Source organism: Peromyscus eremicus, chromosome 3 (genome assembly GCF_949786415.1).
Source record: "Peromyscus eremicus chromosome 3, PerEre_H2_v1, whole genome shotgun sequence".
Lineage (NCBI taxonomy): Eukaryota > Metazoa > Chordata > Mammalia > Rodentia > Cricetidae > Peromyscus > Peromyscus eremicus.
Window position 1 is genome coordinate 83022097 of NC_081418.1, and position 20849 is coordinate 83042945.

At 41.5% G+C, this 20849-nt stretch overlaps 1 protein-coding gene, 1 long non-coding RNA gene and 1 gene segment (V, D, J or C); 2 read left to right on the forward strand and 1 right to left on the reverse strand.

Moving 5' to 3' along the window:
* LOC131907030 (Ig kappa chain V-III region MOPC 321-like) overlaps positions 1 to 20849 on the forward strand; it is a 106695-nt gene that overhangs the window by 27002 nt on the left and 58844 nt on the right.
* Positions 1 to 20849, reverse strand: part of LOC131907031 (uncharacterized) — a 42173-nt gene that overhangs the window by 5541 nt on the left and 15783 nt on the right. For 4 of the 6 annotated variants that reach the window (XR_009378269.1, XR_009378274.1, XR_009378270.1 and 1 more), the window contains exons 3-6: positions 13355 to 13464; positions 12563 to 12710; positions 6391 to 6539; positions 250 to 411 (exon numbers count right to left, since the gene is read on the reverse strand). This is a non-coding gene — a long non-coding RNA (uncharacterized LOC131907031). Of the gene's footprint in view, positions 1 to 249; positions 412 to 6390; positions 6561 to 12562; positions 12711 to 13354; positions 13465 to 20849 lie in introns of all 6 variants that reach the window. The other 2 variants (XR_009378271.1, XR_009378273.1) reach the window with 2 other exon arrangements.
* Positions 7894 to 9066, forward strand: LOC131907029 (protein SET-like). Its single transcript, XM_059257924.1, has one exon. It carries the CDS (start codon positions 7976 to 7978, stop codon positions 8852 to 8854), a length of 879 nt encoding a protein of 292 aa, XP_059113907.1. The 5' UTR covers positions 7894 to 7975; the 3' UTR covers positions 8855 to 9066.

A 20849-nucleotide genomic window follows, 5' to 3' on the forward strand; every position in this document is an offset into this window, starting at 1 on the left:
GACTGAGTCTACCAGGTTGATCTCAGTCTGTGGGGAAGGCTTTGCCCTGGAGGAGATTGGAATGGGGGGCGGGCTGGGGGGAAGGTAAGGGGGGCGGGAGGGGGGAGAACAAGTGAATCTGTGGCTGATATGTAGAACTGAATTGTACTGCAAAATAAAAATTTAAAAAAAAAAAGAAAAAGAAAATCCCTTTTCAGTAAATCACAGATGTGAGGCTTCTGTGGCTGTTTCTACTGCTTTGATTCTGACCTGCATCTCTGTGTCCATCATGAACATGTATCACAGTCTTGGATTTATCAGCTCTTCTCTCCTCCATGTCCAATAGTCTAGTCTTTTTCTGCAGTATCTTCCACATGTGCAGACACACACTCTCTTTTTACATTCCTTCATTTATAACTCCATTTTCACTCTCTTTTAGTGGGTGGGATAAAAAAGGTCTCATTATTTATCCTGCACTCACCTTGGAATCACTATCTAACACTCACTGACAGTGAACTTACAACCCACCTGCCCCTTCCCCCAGCAGCTGGATCACGGAACCACACCCACCTCCATTTCATTTTCTTGTTGTTCTACCATTGCAGATGCAGGAACTCCAGAGGACCAAGAGTGCACAGCCATGATCATGGATGGTTAACTTCCCAGACACCTTCTACTTCTATATGAGCCTTCTTTGAGGGTCTGTATCCTCCCATGTGGAACAGGAAAGTTCAACATAATGATCTTTAGCAACTTCTCTCAGATGCACATCTCCTGAGTTTTTCAAGTTCACAGTCCTAGATCACCGTACTGAAACTGTATTGTAGTAGTTTTCTACCGATGCACAATAGTTAATGCAAACTCAGTGCCTTATGAGCTCAACACCTATAATCTGGGCAGGGTGTGTCTGGGTCCTCTGCTCAGGGTCTCATAGGATACAGTCAAGGTGCTGTCAGGGCTGCATTCTCATCTGGGTGCTCAGAGACTCTCCTTTCCAGCTCAGTCAGCATGTGTACACAGGAACTCTGTGGCTGAGTTGCTACACCCTTATTAATTGTGGGCTGGCGGTTTCCCTAAGGTCCTACAGGCACTGAGAGTCCCCTGACATGTGCGATCTCAGTTATTACACCAGCAAGGGGATGCAGAGCAGAGAGGAAATGGCTTCTCTTTAATGGCTTTGGCCTGATTAAGTCAGGCATACCCAGGTCAATCTCCCTTTAAAGGAACTTCAAATGCTCAGAATTTGTATATTTTTACATCTACAAAATCTTTCTCTCTGTATTTTAGGGAGCAGCAGGTAGTGTCAAATCTGTTCACAGGCCAGAAGCAGTTGCTCCAGAAGCAGCATTAGGATATCTGGGTCTTAGGAGTCACTTGGAGCAGAAAAAAATGAGCTGATCTGGGCTTTTCCTGAACTAGAAAAAAATCTTCCTGAGTGAAGTAACCCAGACTCAGAAAGACAAAAACAGTATGTACTCACTCATAGGTGGATATTGGACACAAATCATAGGATAACCAGGTTACAATTCACAATCCCAGAGAAGCTAGGGGAAAAGGAGGACCCTAAGAGGGACACACATGGAGTGCCCAAGGAAGGGGAAATAGTTAAGATCTCTTGAGTAAACTGGGAAGGGGTAGAAGGGACAGGATGGGGAATGGAAACATGAGGGATCAACATGGCTGAGTTGGGGGAGGGACAGAGAGGGAGAGCAATGAAAGAGATCTCTTGATAGAGGGAGACATTATGAGGTTAGGGAGAAACCTGCTACCAGGGAAATTACCAGGAATTCACAAGATGACCCCAGCTAAGACTCCAAGCAATAGTGGAGAAGGTGCCTGAACTGGCCTTCCCCTGTAATCAGAGTAGTGACTACTCTAATTGTCATCATAGAACTTACATCCAATAACTGAAGGAAGCAGATGCAGAGATCCACAGCCAAGCACAGGACTGGGATCCAGAAGTTTAGTTGAAGAGAGGGAGAAAGGATCATATGAGCAAAGGGGATTAAGATCATAATGGGGAAAACCACAGTCAGCTGACCCAAGCTAGTGAGAGCTCAAAGACTCTGTACTGACAACTGGGAAACCTGCATGGGACTGACTAGGCCCTCTGAATGTGGGTGACAGTTGTGTGGCTTGACCTGCTTGTGGGGCCCCTAGTTGTGGGATCAGGAGTTATTCTGAATGCATGAACTGGATTTTTGGAGCTCATGCCCTGTGGATACCTTGCTCAGCCTTGATGCAGGAGGAAGTGGCTTGGTCCTGCCTCAACTTGATATGCCAGACTTTGTTGACTCCCCAAGGGAGGCCTTACTCCCTCTGATGAGTGGGTGGGGATGGGGGTGGGAGGCAAGGGAACAAGAGAAGGGGAGGAAAAGGGAACTGTGGTTGGTATTTAAAATGAAAAAAATTAATAAACAAAATTCTCTGTTTAGATCTGTGACCCATTTTTTTAGTTGGATTATTTGATTTATTGATGACTAGTTGTTTGAGTTATTTTTATGTTTTGGATATTAGCCCTCTGGCAGATATGGAATTGATAAACATCTTTTTCCACTCTGTGGGCTGCATTTTTGTCTTATTGACAGTGTTCTTTGTCTTACAGAAGCTTTTCAGTTTCATGAGGTTCCATTTATTAATTGTTGACCTTAGTGCCTGCGTGATTAGTGTTCTGTTCAGGAAGTTGTCTCCTGTGCCAATGCATTCAAGGCTATTCCCTGCTTTCTCTTCTATCACTTTCAGTGTATCTGGTTTTTTGTTAAGGTCTTTGACCCACTGGACTCAAGTTTTGTGCAGAGTGATAAATATGGATCTATTTGCAGACATCAAGTTAGACCAGCAACATCTGCTGAAGATGCTTTCTTTTTTCTATAGTGTACTTCTGCCTTCTTTATCAAAAATCAGGTGTCCATAGGTGTGTGGATTTATGTCTGGTTCTTCAATTTGATTCCATTGATCCATGTGTCTATTTTTATGCCAAGATCAAGCTGTTTTTATTATAATAGCTCTATAGCAGAGCTTGAAGTCAAGGATGGCGTTGCCTCCAGAAGTTGCTTTATTGTACAGGATTGTTTTAGCTTTCCTGGGGTTTTTGTATTTCCATATGAAGTTGAGTATTGTCCTTTCAATGTCTGTAAAGAATTGTGTGGGAATTTTAATGGTGATTGCACTGAATCTGTAGATTGCTTTTGGTGGGATGGCCATTTTGACTATATAAACCTACTGGTCCATGGACATGGGAGAGCTTCCCATCTCGTGAAATCTTTAATTTATTTCTTCAAAGAAGTTTTTGTCAAGCAAGTCTTTCACTTGGCTGGTTAGAGTTGCCCCAAGATAGTTTATATTATTTCTGGCTATTGTGAAGGGTGTTGTTTCCCTGATTTCTTTTCAGTCTTTTTGTCGTTTGTATATAGGAGGTACTGAATTTTTGTTGTTGTTGTTGTTGTTGTTGTTGTTGTTGTTGTGGTTGTTGTTTATGACAGGGTTTCTCTGTGTAGCTTTGGAGCCTTTCCTGGAACTCACTCTGTAGTCCAGGCTGGCCTCAAACTCACAGAGATTCCCCTGCCTCTGCTTCTCGAGTGCTGGGATTAAAAGTGTGCAGCACCACTGCCTAGTGGGTTACTGAATTTTTGAGTTAATCTTGTATCCAATCACTTTACTAAAGGTGTTTATCAGCAGTAGGAGTTCCCTGATAGAATTTTTGGGATCACTTATGCATACTCTCATGTCATCTGCAGATAATGATACTTTGATTTCTAGCTCATCTGAATTGTGTAAGTGAATACTTCTCTCCTCAATCTCTTCATCCTTGCCCTACCTCAAGCCCTCATCATCTCTCACATACAACACTATGTTATATTTGTTTTCAAGATCCATCTATCGTCCACAGGTCAAGTAAGAACTTCCTGCATAGTTGATTCTACAGTACACAGAGTAATTTCAACATATTTCAGAGTATTGAGTTATCAAACTAAAAGTCCTGTTTCATATAAACATATTGTAAAAGTAGCAGAAATATGTTTGGGACTATTTCAGAAACTTTTGAAAATTCTGTCTTTGTCTCAGAACATTTAACAGCTTTTTATGTAATACAACTCAGGAACTGCAACTGCAAAAGCAACCTTTAAGGTAAACGTCCTTATTATATTTTCCTATCAAGGGTTGTGTGGGTTAAAGGTTTAAGGGACATGGAAGCAGGGAGATGGGAGAAAAATAGGGGGCAGTTAACTAACACTAAGGATGTGTGAAGATGCCTCAGGAAAACCCACTAGTCTACAAGCCATTTATAAATATGTTTACAAGTGTTTGAAAAGAGGTTCTGTGTGTGTGGACAAGTCTGCTCTCAGAAGCCATGGGATACTAAATGAAGATCTCAGTGCTAGGCATAGGCTCCTGTCCTATGAGTTATTGGTCAGGGGAGCCCTCAAAGCACGAAGCAACACGGGCTATACAATCCCTCTTGACTGTCAGCCATAACTAATTGGTTAAATGCTATTATACTGAAGGCACCATACACTTTGGATGTAGTACACAGAGAAGTCAGTCTCAAACAAGACTGGAAACAGGAAGTCAAACTGCCTTCAAGATATTTATATTTACACCACTAGATCAGTGATGTTCTTAACCTTAGTCAGAGAAGCTTCTTTTTACAGAGAGCAGTGGAACATTATCAAAGCTACCAAATAGTAGGGTTCATGTCTGTTTGGAATGTCCTAAGTTCTTTATTGGATAGTTTTCACAGTGCTAGAAGACCCAATGCAGGCTGCTAATGAAGAAAAGTGATGTCAGTGATCTCATCCAGTGCTAGACACAGTGACTTGCCAGGCAAGATGTGTCCACTGGTGCGGAAGTGGCATGACTGCTATTGGAGAAGTCAACCATTTTCTGATTGGAGTTTAAGCATGCTCCACAGAAGGGATTTCATTCTTGGTACTGTAAACCTGGCCAGAAACTCATGGCTAGGGAAGTCACAGACACTAGGGGAAGATTTACTGTAGAGGTTTTGCTAAATGGTCTTGTTGTCAAACTGCCTTCTAAATATTTATATTTACACCCCTAGATTGGTGCTGTTCTTAACCCTAGTCAGAGAAGCTTCTTTTACACTGAGCAGTGGGCCATCGCCAAAGCTGCAAGCAACAGAGGGTTCAGGTCTGTTTGGATTGTCCTAAGTCCTCACTCCACGTGTCACATACAGTACACCTTGCCCAGATTCCCTCCCATTATTATTGAACATGGCTGTGAACACAGAAGTGACAGATCATGACTTTATTCAAATCTAATCAGTTTCTATTTGCATTTTTACAGAAGGAAATTCAGTCTTGGTTGTGAGGAAATGAAACCATTTAGGGAATAACTGTAGTAACAGAAATGGCAGAGCTTCAACACACTGTCACTCATGCCATGGATGTCCGCACCATCTCAAGCCATGAGCTCAGTGGGAAGATGTCCTTGGTACAGATCTCTAGAACTCCTAATAGCATGGGGTGCATCAAATTCCATAACAAATCCACATTAACTGAGTAGCTCATTCATCCTCAAGTCTGTGCCCCTCAAGACCAGGAATGACATGGCTGGCTTCTCTGATCAGACTCATTTAAAGTCTAAATTGAAAGGAAATTGGAAATTTTCTTTTTAAATGTGACCCCCTTTGTCCCCAAAGATGGCCACAAAGATGTTGCCTCACATCAAGTCATTTGCATGCCTTGAGTCTTTCTGATTTTACTTTCTGAGTTGAGACTTTATGGGCTCCTATGAATAGGTTAGGTACATTCAGGTAGTTGCTCTGTCTTTTTAGAAAATTCAAATTTAAATATATTTTATCATACTCTTCCACTCCCCCTAGTCCTTCCACATCCTCTCCCTTGTCTACCCATCTAACATTAGGTTCTTTCTCAAAATTCAAAAGTAATAAAACCACAAAACCCCCAAAAACCAAGAAAACAAAATAAAACCACACCAAGTAGAAAAAGACTATACCCAAATAAAAGTGCACACACACACACACACACACACACAAACACACACACACACACACACACACACACACACACACACAAATGTGGAATTCTATATGTTAGTCAAATATTCCTACCTGTCCTGGAGTGGTTGATATACCCAATGTCATTATATTGGAGAAAACTGATTTTCCCTCTTGCAGAGTGTATAAGTGACAGTTCAGTTGCTAAGATTTACCCTAATAGATAGGTTTTTATTCATTCATTTTTAATATAACAAAATGAAATATAATAAGATAAAACAAAAACTATCACATCAAAATTTGACAAGACAAAATAATAGAAGGAAAAGAGCCCAAGGAAAAGCACAAAATCAAGACCTACTCGTTTGCACACTCAGGAATTCCGTAAAAACAATACATTGGAAGCTATAATATATAAAGGACCTAGTGCAGACCTTTGCAGACTCTGTGCATGCTGCTTCAGTCTCTGTGAGTTCATATGAGCTTTTCTCTTGTTGATTTAGACAATACTATTTCTTGGTGTTCATTATCCCATCTGGCTCTTACACGCTTTATCCTCCTCTTCTGCAGGGTTCTCTGAGCTCTGAGGGGTGGTATTTGATGGCTAAGACCAAAAAAATGATTAATAGCTCATGCTGGCAAGGATGTGGAGTAAAAAGAACACTCATAAATTGCTGGTTGATGACAAACAGGCTGAGAAGGAAATCAGAGATATATCACCCGTTACAATAGCCACAAATGATATAAAATACCTTGGGTAACACTAACCAAGCAAGTGAAGGAACTATATGACAAGAATTTTAAGTCCCTGAAAAAAGAAATTAAAGAAGACGTCAGAAAATGGAAAGATCTCCCATGCTCATGGATAGGCAGGATTAACACAGTAAAAATGGCAATCTTACCAAAAGCAATCTACAGATTCAATGCAATCCCCATCAAAATACTAACACAATTCTTCACAGACCTGGAAAGAATAATATTCAACTTCATATGGAAAAACAAAAAAAAACAGGATAGCCAAAAGAATCCTGTACAATAAAACAACCTCTGGAGGCATCACGATCCCTGACCTCAAGCTCTACTATAGAGCTACAGTAATAAAAACAACTTGGTACTGGCATAAAAATCGACATGTGGACCAATGGAATCAAATTGAAGACCCTGACATTAATCTGCACACCTATGAACATATAATTTTTGACAAAGAAGCCAAAACCGTACAATAGAAAAAAGAAAGCATCTTCAACAAATGGTGCTGGCATAACTGGATATCAATGTGTAGAAGGCTGCAAAGAGATCCATATGTGTCACTGTGCACAAAACTTAAGTCCAAGTGGATCAAAGACCTCAACATAAATCCAGCTACTCTGAACCTGCTAGAAGAGAAAGTAGGAAGTAGCCTTGAACACATTGGCATAGGAGATCACTTCCTAAATAGAACACCAGTAGCACAGACACTGAGAGAAACAATCAATCAGTGGGACCTCTTGAAACTGAAAAGCTTTGTAGAGCAAAGGATATGGTCAACAAGGCAAAGCGACAGCCTACAGAATGGGAAAAGATCTTTACCAACCCCACATCTGACAGAGGACTGATTTCCAGAATATATAAAGAACTAAAGAAATTAGACATCAAAATGCCCAACAGTCCAATTAAGAAATGGGCCATAGAACTAAACAGGGAATTCTCAACAGAGGAAGCTCAAATGGCTGAAAGACATTTAAGGAATTGCCCAACATCCCTAATCATCAGGGAAATGCAAATCAAAACAACTCTGAGATACCACCTTACACCTGTCAGAATGGCTAAGATCAAAAACACTGAAGACAGCTTATACTGGAGAGGATGTGGAGCTAGGGGAACTCTCCTCCACTGCTAGTGGGAATGCAAGCTTGTACAACCACTTTGGAAATCAATATGGTGCTTTCTTAGAAAATTGGGAATCAAGTTCCTGCGAGTTCCTTCCTGCTGTGAGCATCGGGCCGCCGGCCTCTGGCTCCTGGCCTCTTCCCTTGTGCCATGGCCCTGAAACGGCAATCTGCGCTCCTGCCTCAGTCCAAGAAACCCAAATCGGCTCCTGCCCCAAAGCTGGAGGACAAGTCGGCCTCTCCCGGCCTGCCGAAGGGAGAAAAAGAACAGCAAGAAGCAATTGAACACATTGACGAAGTACAAAATGAAATAGACAGACTTAATGAACAAGCCAGTGAGGAAATTTTGAAAGTAGAACAAAAATATAACAAACTCCGCCAACCATTTTTTCAGAAGAGGTCAGAATTGATCGCCAAAATCCCAAATTTTTGGGTAACAACATTTGTCAACCATCCACAAGTGTCTGCACTGCTTGGGGAGGAAGATGAAGAGGCTCTGCATTACTTGACCAGAGTTGAAGTGACAGAATTTGAAGACATTAAATCAGGTTACAGAATAGATTTTAATTTTGATGAAAATCCTTACTTTGAAAATAAAGTTCTCTCCAAAGAATTTCATCTGAATGAGAGTGGCGATACATCTTCAAAGTCCACTGAAATCAAATGGAAGTCTGGAAAGGATTTGACAAAACGCTCAAGTCAAACACAGAATAAGGCCAGCAGGAAGAGGCAGCATGAAGAGCCGGAGAGCTTCTTCACCTGGTTCACTGACCATTCTGATGCAGGTGCAGATGAGTCAGGAGAGGTCATCAAAGACGATATTTGGTCAAATGCCTTGCAGTCCTATTTGGTTCCTGATATAGATGATGAAGAAGGAGAGGCAGAAGATGATGATGATGATGATGATGATAATGATGAAGAGGAAGTCTTGGAAGATATTGATGAGGAAGGGGATGAAGATGAAGGTGAAGAAGATGAAGATGATGATGAAGGGGAGGAAGGAGAGGAGGATGAAGGCGAGGATGACTAGCACAGAAGACTGATGGATTCCAACCCTCTTTTTTATTTTCTGTTTATTTTTTAATTTTCTCCAGTCCCTGGGAGCAAGTTGCAGTCATTTCCCTCCCCCCAACCCCTCTTGTGCTCAGTAGCCCTGTTTTTGAGGTCTCTTCTCAACACCATGGTTCTCAACCTATTTGGGGGAAATACCTTGAACAAAATACAACAGGAAAAGAATCTCCACTATTCTGTTCTGAATTCATTTTTATCCTTTGTTGTCTCAAACTGTGGATTCAACACCACCACTGTGCTCTGTGGGAAAAAAGAAAACCCTTCGGCCCCCTTGGCTCTGCTGGAGGCTGGGGGTGCCAGGCCCCTGTGTAGTAGTGCATAGACTTCTAGCTTTTTTCCTTTCTCTGTATATTGGGCTCAGAGATTACACTGTGTCTCTATGTGAATACAGACAATTAGCATTTACCAACATGTATCTGTCTACTTTCTCTTGTTTAATAAAAAGAAAAAAAAAAGAAAAAAAGGGGGGTATAGAAGGTCAGCAAGGATGGGTTGAGGTGTCTGGGGGGGTAAGTGGGCATCGTGACAACATGGTTTCTCCTTTGGCATGTTTGATGGTGATGTTTAACAGACATCCTTGCAGTTTAAGATGACACTTTTAAATAAAATTCTCTCCTAACGATGACTTGAGCCCTGCCACTCAATGGGAGAATCAGCAGAACCTGTAGGGTTTTATTTGGAGTTGATATTCTCTGTTGTAACTTTATTTTTAATTTTTTAATTTTTTTTTTTTTTGGTTTTCACTGGAAGGAAAAATGCTCATTTTAAATGTTGAAGTGTACAAGTTGCTTTGTTACAATAAAACCAATGTGTACACAAAGGACCGGATGCTTTTCTGTCAGAACAGATGTTCAACATGACCTTCCAAGTTTGACCTGCATAATGACATCATGTCAAACTTTGTCTCCCTAACTTCCTATTTTTTGATACGCACTTTGCAAGATGACCTCAGGGCTATGCAGATTTGAGTTAAAGGGATTTGAATCATGTGTTAATGTCTCCGTAACTGAGTGATGTGGGTACAGTTTGCTGCAATGGACTTGTACCCTTGATTTTTATCTCAATTTGGCATTTTTTAAATGGGCCTTTAGTTACCTGGATATCATGACAGCACCTGCTCCCACCGTGTCACAGACCGTTACTCTAATGCCATCTGTACGAAGGACAGCTGCTGGTGTGTCTTCATTAGCAGTATGAACTGGCCAAGGAAGTGGGCTATCAGAGTATGCAGTCCATGGGGTGGTCGGGAGTGCTCTGTCCCAGGTATGTAGCAGAAGCTCTCAGCTGTGACTCTGAATCTGGGTGGATGAAGAGCTCTGCTCCACGCCATTGTGCAGAAAATAATGTTTTGGGAAGCTACCTGATGCGTAAGCTTTTTAATGCTGTAAAATAGAGCTAAAATTAAATGCCACTTTTTCAGAGATGATTAATAGACAGCCTGGTCAAATTCAAAGCTTTTTGATGTATAAAACTTTATAAATGAAACTACTCCATCAATAGGCAAAGTGTAACCAAAATCTGTCTAGATGGATAGTGTGTAATTTCTGCACAGGACTCTGTTTAGTAAATACATCACTGTATACGTCAGGAAACTTGCTCCAATAAAGGAACATAAAGATTTTTTTTGGAAAAAAAAAAAAGAAAATTGGGAATCAATCTCCCCCAAGACCCAGCTATACCACTCTTGGGCATATACCCAAGAAATGCCCAATCATACCACAAGGGCACTTGCTCACCTATGTTCATATCAGCCTTGTTTGTAATAGCCAGAACCTGGAAACAACCTAGATGCCCTTCAACTGAAGAATGGATAAATAAAATGGGGTATATATACACAATGGAATACTACTCAGCAGAGAAAAACAATGACATCATGAGATTTGCAGGCAAATGGATGGATCTAGAAAAAATCATCCTGAGTGAGGTAACCCAGACTCAGAAAGACAAACATGGTATGTACTCACTCATAGGAGGATACTAGATGTAAAACAAAGATGACTAGACTTCTACTCACAACTCCAGGGAGGCTACCTAAAAAACAAGACCCCAAGAAAGACACAGGGATCGCCCAGTGACAGAGAAATGGATGAGAGCTACATGAACAACCTGGATGTGAGTGGGTGTAATGAAGGACAAGGTTTGAGGGAAAGAGAGCTTAGGGGAGCGGGAGATCCCAGCTGGGTCAAGAACAGAGAGGGAGAACAAGAAATAAGAGACCATGATAAAAGAAGACCACATGAGAATAGGAAGAAGCAAAGTGCTAGAGAGGCCCACAAAAATCCACAAAGATACCTCCACAATGGACTACTGGCAATGGGTGAGAGAAAGCCCAAACTGAACTACCCTGGTGATCGGATGGCCAAACACGCTAATTGTCGTGCTAGAAACCCCATCCAATGACTGAGGGAACTGGATGCAGAGATCTACGGCCAGGCCCCAGGTGGAGCTCCAGGAGTCCAATTGGCGAGAAAGAGGAGGGTTTGTATGAGCGAGAATTGTTGAGACCAAGATTGGAAAAAGCACAGGGACAAATAGCCAAATGAGTGGAAACACATGAACTATGAACCAATAGCTGAGGAGTCCCCAACTGGATCAGGCCCTCTGGATAAGTGAGACAGTTGATTGGCTTGATCTGTTTGGGAGGCATCCAGGCAGTGGGAGTCGGAACTGTCCTCATTGCATGAGCTGGCTGTTTGGAACCTGTGTCTTATGCAGGGACACTTTGCTCAGCCTGGGAGGAGGGACTGGACCTGCCTGGACTGAATCTACCAGGTTGAATTGAATCTCCAGGAGAGTCTTTGCCCTGGAGGAGATGGGAATGGGGGATGGGCTGGGGGGAAGGCGGGGTGGGGGAGGCGAAGGAGGGGGGAGGACAAGAGAATCCATGGCTGATATGTAAAATTAAATTAAATTAGAAAATAAAAGGTATATAAAAAATACACACGCACATACTCATACACACATAAATAAAACCTCTTATTTTATATGAAGTTAAAAAATTTAAAAACACAAATAAGAATATTAATTTAACAACAAAAAAAAAAACACTTCTAACCTCCCTCTTTCCAACTTCTCCATCACCTCTCCATTTGTCTTAGGAGATTTGGGAGCTGCTGTGGATCATGCAGTATAGAGATTACATTTCTTTTCTTTTTTTCTTTTTTTTTTCATTTTCAAGACAGGGTTGATTTGTCTAACAGCACTAACTATCTTTTGAAGTTGCTTTGTAGACCAGGCTGGCCTCTGCCTCCCAAGTGCTGGGATTACAGGCAAGGTTACAATTCTTGATATCATTTTGTAAAATAGGAAAATGACAGGTAAAAAAGCCAACAGTTCAACTGGGACAGAAATGACAACAGTGTCCACACGGTTTTCTTCATTGTGTGCCAAGCACAACACCCACTAGACAGGATTCACACGAACTAATTGTGACCATTGTTCCAGGAGTTCTCTTTGCACTATACATAAACCTCATCCTTCTTGGTCAAATTCCAGCATGTTAGCAGCAGGCCAGGCTTTCATATATCAGTTCCATTGTCCTCCTTCCTAAAGCCCAGCCCATCCTTTCACCATACCCAGTGCTCAGGCCTCCTGTGCATTTTAAAGGGCTCATCTTGAACTGTTTATGACCAAATCTCTTCTCTCAGGGCTGGCATCAAGTACCTACTTCTCAGTGATCATCCCTGTTTGCACATCTGGGTTGCTTTCCACACAGCTACTTATATCCCTGTCCCCTACATCTTCTGTTCTATCATCTTGTCATTCTTTCTGTCAGAGGGTACTGACTGTCCTTTCCTGATGAGAGGGTAGTTCTGCTGCACAGAAGAAAAGTACCAATGTTAAGGATTAGAAAGTTAAGTTATAAGTCAATAAAAACAAGAATGAAATCAGTATGAATAAAAATAAATATTAACAGAACTATATACAAAAATAGATGAAGATGTGGGGCTTGGGGTGAGGCAGAAGATTTGGTCACCTGTGTAAGCCAGGCATTGTATCCAGGGCTACCTGAAAACTCAAGATCCTCCTGCCTCAGCTTCCTACCTGTTTGGATTACTGGAATACATCACCATGCCTGACAGAAGAGTGGTTCTTGATGCCATAATGCAAAAGAAGTCAAGAGCACCAAAGACAACAGGAGAATCTCATGGAAGCAGTAGAGGAATGACATCACAAATATTCATTATTATGTCCCACCACCACTGAACCACCCTCAAAGTAAGAACTATGTGATTGGGAGCTGTTTAAAAATTACATAGCCCTTTGCATGGATATTATACATGGTATAATATAGGAATGTTTTTATTATGAACATAAATAAGAAATATCACCTTACTTTCCATATTATAACAGGTCAACACTCTAGTTTTGAATTCAAAAATCAACTATAAATGAGCACACCCACACCTCAAAAATAAAGACAAAATGTGAAGAATAACTTATTTCATGAGATGTGTACCTGTATTGCCATGTTTCTCTCATCTTTGAACTCTAGTTGGTTCACACTGAGCAACAGTACAGTGAATGTGCACAGTAAAATAAAAGGAGCCAACTCTATAGAGCAGAGACCTGGAAAAAGAAACAGTGAGTGTGAGCTGAGGAGTAGGGAATTGTCCATTCTTCTCTTTCTTTCCTCACTTCTTTCCTTTCTTCCTTTCTCTTTCTTTCTTCCTTTCTCTTCCTCCCTTCCTTGGTCCCTCTCTCTATCGTCATTCTTCCCCTCCTTCCAACCTCTTCCCCTTCACTCCCTCTCACTCCCCCCCTCCTCCTCTACTTCTTTCCTCTTCCTCCCACCTCACCAGTTTCTCTCCTTCCTCTCCTACCTCCTCACTCGCTCACTCCTTTCTTCCTACATATCTTATTCCAGTGCTTCTTTTTTCTCTCTTATTCTTACTTCTTATTAACTAATAATTTTTTTCATTGTCTTATTTAATTAAAATACTACTGTGTCATTTTCTCCCTTAAAATCTTGCTAGAAAATCCATCCTTCTGGCTAGGTAAATCAAGAAAGGGGTGAGGGCTCAGAATGGGAAGAAATACTCACTTCTATATCTGCCTAACTGTCTATCCATCTGTCTGTCTTACAATGTTTCTGAGAAAGAATCCACAGTTCTGTTAATTAGCTTTTTATCACAAGATGCAAGGTATCTCTCTTTCAACAATCTTGAATGTTTTAAAGAACTGTACAAAAGAATTTTTACAAGTATCTGAGCCCATCTCCTTTACAAAGTTCTTTTCTTCATTTATGAAGTCCTATTATTTCCTGAAGTTTTATTTATGTTCAGCCTGAAGAATTTCCTTTCAGTGTTTCATTTATTTTTAAAAATGGGCTGGGATGGCTCTGTGGGTAATGTGCTTGCCACATAAGTGTGAGGACCTGCTTCACATCTGGGAAACCACATAAAGCCAGATGCAGCTGCACCACATGACTGTACTTAGAGTGATGCTGTGACAAGATGAGAGATGGAGACTGGAGAATCCCCAGAAGACCCTGGGGAGGCAGCCTTTCATGAGAGGTGGTGAACAAGAGACCCTGTCTCAGATGTGGCAGAAGGCAACAGCCACACCCAAGGTTGGCCTCTATCTCTACCCATGTCCCATGACTAGGAGGTGGCCCTCAAACAAGAGCACACACAAACATACAAACATACACACACAACATCACACACTGAAACACAGATATTTTTAAATAAGGAAATATGCCAAAAGTTCATTACATTATTTTTTTCCAGTCTTTATTCTCCATTCCTCTTAGATAATATTTTCATTGGGTGTGTACAATTTTGAAGGAGCAAGTTGTTCCTGAAATAACTTACACTCTTTACATAGTACAGCCATGCTTCACTCCCCTGTATCATACCTCAGAAAGAGGAGAGGGTAAAGATTCAATAGAATAGCCTGCAAGGCACCTTTAAGATACACTTGCCATGCTCTGGTAAGTTTCCTGCTGACACCAACTCCCAGTGGGTGAATCAGGAGCAGGTGTCCCTTTGAGCACCAGCACACACTTTTCTGGGCTGATTTACATATTGAGTCATTATACAACAGCCCAGGCTTCTTTAAGGGCAGCTGCCAAGAGCCAAAGAAGCACCCTTTCTTCAAGCTCCCAGAGATGAAGTCAAACACACTCCTCCTATGCATGCTGCTGCTCAGAGTTCCAGGTGAGAGGGTACAGAGAAGTGTTGGGAGCATTCACAGTGGCCATCATGGTTTTCCATGTCTCTAGTATCTTGATCATTAAAATTAAGGCATTTGTAATTGGTTTTAAATCTCCCATTGCCTTTGATTTTCTGGTTTCTCAAAGTGATGCTCACAAGTATTATTACAACCAAAAATTCCTCCACAGGGAAGGTTTCTAAACATATTTAACCATGGTTCATGTGTTTTTGATTCTAGGTTCCACTGGGGACATTGTGATGACCCAGTCTCCATCTTCATTGCCTGTCTCTCTGGGACAAAAGGCCACCATCTCTTGCAAGTCCAGTGAAAGTGTCAATGAATATGGTATAGATTTTATGCACTGGTATCAACAGAAACCAGGACAGCCCCCCAAACTCCTCATCTATGCAGCATCCAATACAGAATCTGGGGTCCCTGCCAGGTTCAGTGGCAGTGGGTCTGGCACAGACTTCACACTCACCATCCATCCTGTGGAGGCTGAGGATGCTGCAATCTATCACTGTCAGCAGAGTAAGGAGGTTCCTCCCACAGTGCTCCAGAGCTAAACAAAAACCTCCTGGGGTTGCTGCTCACTGAAGCTTAGTCTCTGAGCACTCTGTTACTGGCTAAAGTCTCAATACAGGGCTCTAGACTTACTTGTTTGGGGAAAGACCTTAAACAATGAAACAAGCTTTTATAAACTGATATGCATGGTTGTATCATCTCATATACTTTATAATTTATTGAATTCCCAACAAAAGATAGACCTTTATTATTGTTCCTTAATTATTACTTATTCATTTAAATTTTTATTAACACATATTTATCTTTGGATGATTTTTCCCTTCTTTTCCCCTGTTTCCCTGACCACATCTCTGCCTATTCCCTCCCACCTTCAGTATTCCAACTTTGAATTTCCTATCACTTAAGATTTACTGTTTCTTTTTATAATGTGTTTTTAAAAGATAATAAATACAGATTGAATCATGAGGAAAAAGTTAACCAAAGACATTAAGAGTGTGTGTGTGTGTGTGTGTGTGTGTGTGTGTGTGTATGTGTGTGTGTGTGTGTGTGTGTGAGAGAGAGAGAGAGAGAGAGAGAGAGAGAGAGAGAGAGAGAAGAGGTCAGATACCTGCAGGAGTTAATTCTTTCTTTCCACCATGTGGGGTCTGGGAATCAAACTCAGGGTCATCAGTCTTTGCTATAAGCACCTTTCCTGTTACAAACTAAGCAGTCTTATCAGTCTGATCTACTATTCCTTTTTTTAATGATTTAGTTTATTTTAAATTGAGATGGGGAATGGTGGGTGTATACATATCTGTCAGAAGAGGGTGTCAGATTCTAGGGAACAGGAGTTTCAGGAGGTTTTGAAGTAGTTGATGTGGGTGCTGGAAACCAAACTGCAAGAGCAAGAAGTGCTCTTAACTGCTAACCTGCTTATTCACCTCTGATCTACCATTTGTTAAGGTCTTTTTTAGAATTTCTAACTCTTTTGCCTTAGGATAATGGTAAACTTAATAGTAGCTTTGCTGTTTGTCATTTAAGCTGAAAAGAGCTTAGAGTAGTTGAAGCAAGAAGGCTTCATTGGCTGTCTCTCTGGGACAAAAGGCCACCATCTCTTGCAAGTCCAGTGAAAGTGTCAATGAATATGGTATAGATTTTATGCAATGGTATCAACAGAAACCAGGAGAGCCCCCCAAACGCCTCATCTATGCAGCATCCAATACAGAATCTGGGGTCCCTGCCAAGTTCAGTGGCAGTGGGTTTAGGACAGACTTCACACTCACCATCTACCCTGTGGAGGCTGATGATGCTGCAATCTATCAGATTGTCAGTTAATCTTTCAGATGCAGGCTTACATTCTCACCCCAGTGTTTTCATTCTCCAATTGTTTTTGTTGTTTGAACTCACAAGCAGCCTGCTACAGTTACTAAGAAACATAAGGCTGTGCTGCAGTTATTTTTCTGCTTTGGTTCGAATGTCTCTATCTTTGCATCCATCCATAATATTGAGTCTTTAATATAAGATTTATTGATTGACCTTTTGTCTTTATAAAATATTCATCACTTTAACAACTGCTATATTTGTGGTCAAACTCTTCCCGCTCTTTCCTTTTCTTTCATCCTTCCTTTCTTCATCCTTTGTGTATGGTGTATAAAATATGTGAGTGAGTGTGAGTGTGACACAGAATGTACATGAGGAAGTCAGGATGTTGGTCCCCAAATTCCACCTTGTTTGAGGCAGAGTGTCATCAGGGAACTTTCAACACATGGGGTTGGGAGAGAAGACATAATGGATACCTTCTTCCCTTTTCAGATGGGCAATGAGCCCTCATCAGCGTGGACATCTCTAGAGCACTGAGACATGAGAACTAATAGGATCCTCAGTCCCTAAGGAGAAGTGCTTAGTATTTTCCTGTACTGTGCCTTGCTGTGGCTAGAAGCTGGAAAAAAGAGGAAATGGCCTCCTAAGAGAAATGCCAACCATACTACTAAAATCCAACTAGACCTATCCAGCCATGAAGATGGAAAATGATCTGAGGTCCCCTATATACAATTTTTTTTTTGCTTCCTGGGAAGATTTAAATCTCTATGGACACTGCTATATGGAATCTGCCCTTCTAGCCTCCACTAATACTGCATCTGTGGAGAATCAATGCCTCTCTGAGAAAACAATAGGTAGGATTCTCTACAAGTTGACCACAATCAACTTGTCCCTGATTCCTTTACTTTCCCCTTAAAGGAAATGTCAAGATAACTTTTGTTCTTTAGAATACAAATCTTCTTTCCTTGAAAAACTTAAATCAGCCGGGCGGTGGTGGCGCACGCCTTTAATCCCAGCACTCGGGAGGCAGAGCCAGGCGGATCTCTGTGAGTTCGAGGCCAACCTGGGCTACCAAGTGAGTTCCAGGAAAGGCGCAAAGCTACACAGAGAAACCTTGTCTCGAAAAACCAAAAAAAAAAAAAAAAAAAAAAACTTAAATCAGACTAAATCTGGCTTCAGCAGATTTTCAGGTGACCCTGACCAATATACTGAAACTTTCCAAAATCCACCCTGTTACTAGATATAACCTAGGAAAAGATAGTGTTAGTCCTAGGTCAGAAAAATGTAAGTATAGGAAAACAAGTTGTTTCCAGGCTGCTAACTCTTAGGTTGATGACCTTCTTGTATCTTATGGTCCATCTCACCAGTTCTTTTCTGAAGAGGAAACAGACACCCGCCCCCAGTTGAGGAGGCCATTTCCCAAAAAAACCACTAATGGGACCATAACAGTCTTTTCATGGAACAGTAAGATAAACATTTTCAAAGTTGTACAGTAGATGGATTAAGAAAGACCAGGATCAAATCTCAGTCTACTCCAAATTGTCTATGATAGGTCCAGGCCTTGTGGGAAAGCCCTGTGCCTTCGTTAAAGCACAGGGCAGAGGAAAGATGCCCTCCCTTCCTTGCCCCTCCCATGTTATAAGGGCAAGTGAGCTAACACTCCCTTTTACCAGCTGCAGCACTCCGGAAAGTGGACCATATACCTTGCATGGGCAGCACAGGAGAGCTGACTCTTTTGATGGGAAGTGGGGGTGCTGATAAACTTTCCTGAGAACATGAGCATGGGAGATCTGGCCCTGCCCCTCATCTGCCATATGGTGGTGTGGGCAGGGGTGCCCCTGGCAGCCTGTGGCAGGTGGCAGAGCTAGCTGGCCCTGAGATCATAAGAGCAAGAGTGCCGGCCCTGCCCTTCACTAGCTGCAGCACTCAGGAGAAAGGTCCCCACACCTTGCCTAGACAACACAGTAGAGCTGGTCCTGAAGATGTAGCTTCTGGGAGAGCCAACCATGGGGACATGAAAGCAGGAGAACTAGCCCAGCCCCTTGCTCATCACTGCAAGAGGTGAACTAAGTGGAGCAATGGCTGGACACAGGGGAGAGCTGGCAGGCTGACATACTATGCAATAACCAGTGTTATGAGTTGGCCCACCCCAACATCCTGGATGGTCATGGTGTCTGAGCATTGAGGCCTGAAGATGAGAGCCTGAGAACTTAATCATACTGTTGGGCCACTTGTGGGGAGGGGTCTGGATGCAGAGAATTCTGCCTCCAAAGATAGTCTAGCCTCCAGTGTTCCCCTTTTCAAGTTGGATGCAGGCATGGCAGCTTCCTTTGCTTACAAGGGTAGTCTTTCTTCCAATTTCCAACACCTCCACTATCATCCCAGTTCAAATTCATCTAAAGAGCCCCATTTCTTTCCCTCATCAAAGACAATAACCTCTAAAATTATAATCTTAGGAAGGATTAGAAATCACAATAGATTACTTAAAGTTACAGGGTCTCAAAATCAAGCAACAGACCCTGTAAAACCTCAATATTGGGTGTTCAAAAGGCTGATTAGTAATGGAAGCCAGTAAAGCGCCTCCTCCTCATTAACCAGGCCATAGTCCCTACTTACCTAGGAGCCCCCAACCCTATTCTTTGTAAACACAAATCCCTAAGAGGACCAAATGTTTCAGTCTTAGGTTTAAGCGATGAATTTTTCTGCTTATCTTTACATCCTGATTACCAATATCTTTTTGCCTTTGTGGATCCTTTAAACCAAACCACCCAACTCTCTTAAACTATATTGCTTCAAGAGTACCAAAACCGTCTTCACTTATTTGAATAGACACTGTCACAGGACCTTTCAAAATTCTCTTACTTACTTACAAGTTAATGTCCTCCAATATGCAGATAACATCTTCCCTTGTGCCTCCATTGATGACATCTCATAGGATGGAATCACACAAGTAACTGGAGACTGCACAGTATCCTCTTGAATTACCATTGATTTATTGAGGAAATCAGTGAGAAAACAATTCCTAGAATCCAATGAAAATGACAGCACAGCTTCCCAGCGTCTTAAGGATGCATCTAAGTCATGGTGAGAAAAGATTATTACTGTAAATACCCTCTTAAACAAGCAGGGAGACCTCAAATAATGACCAAATTCAGAGAAATCTCAAATAAGTACCTAATGATGAGCCTCAAGGTCTAAGGAAATGTTCAAGCCAAACCCAAAGTCAGTCAATGGCAAGAGGTGATAAATATTAGGACAGAAATTAATGAAATAGATATTAAAATAACAGTGCATAAAATTATTCAAAGACTTTGTTCTTTGAATAAATCTACAGTATACAGCAAGAGAAGCAGACCTACATAAATAATATCAGAGATAGAAGAGAGGAGCTTGCAACACATTCAAATGAAATCCAGACAACCATTGGGTAGTACTTTAAAATGTTATATTCCCCCAAACTGAAAAATCTTGAAGAAGTGGATAGATGTCTAGACACATACGACATAACCACATTAAATCAAAACCATGTCAACAACTTCAACAGAACCATAGCAAGCAACTCTGTTGACATGGTAATAAAATGACTCTCAAGAGTGAAGCTTACAACTGGAGGGGTCCTCTGAAAATTCTGCCAGACCTTTAATGAAGAGCTGACATTAATGCCCTGGAACTGTTCCAAGCCATGCAGAAGGAAGAAACACCACAAGAAAATTAAAAAACACCACCGCTATGAAGCCAGAATTACCCAGATGACAACACAAAGACATATGGGACAAACGACAAAAAGACCAATGTCCCTGATTAACATAGCCTCCCAAAAACCCTGCAAGCCCAATCTAAGAACACATTAAGAGGACTGTACACTATAACATTAACTGCACTAACTACATAACCATCACTATTATCTCTAGGATACCATGATTTTGATAGTTCAAGTGGGGTTCCTCACTTCAAATATCCATTTGCATAAG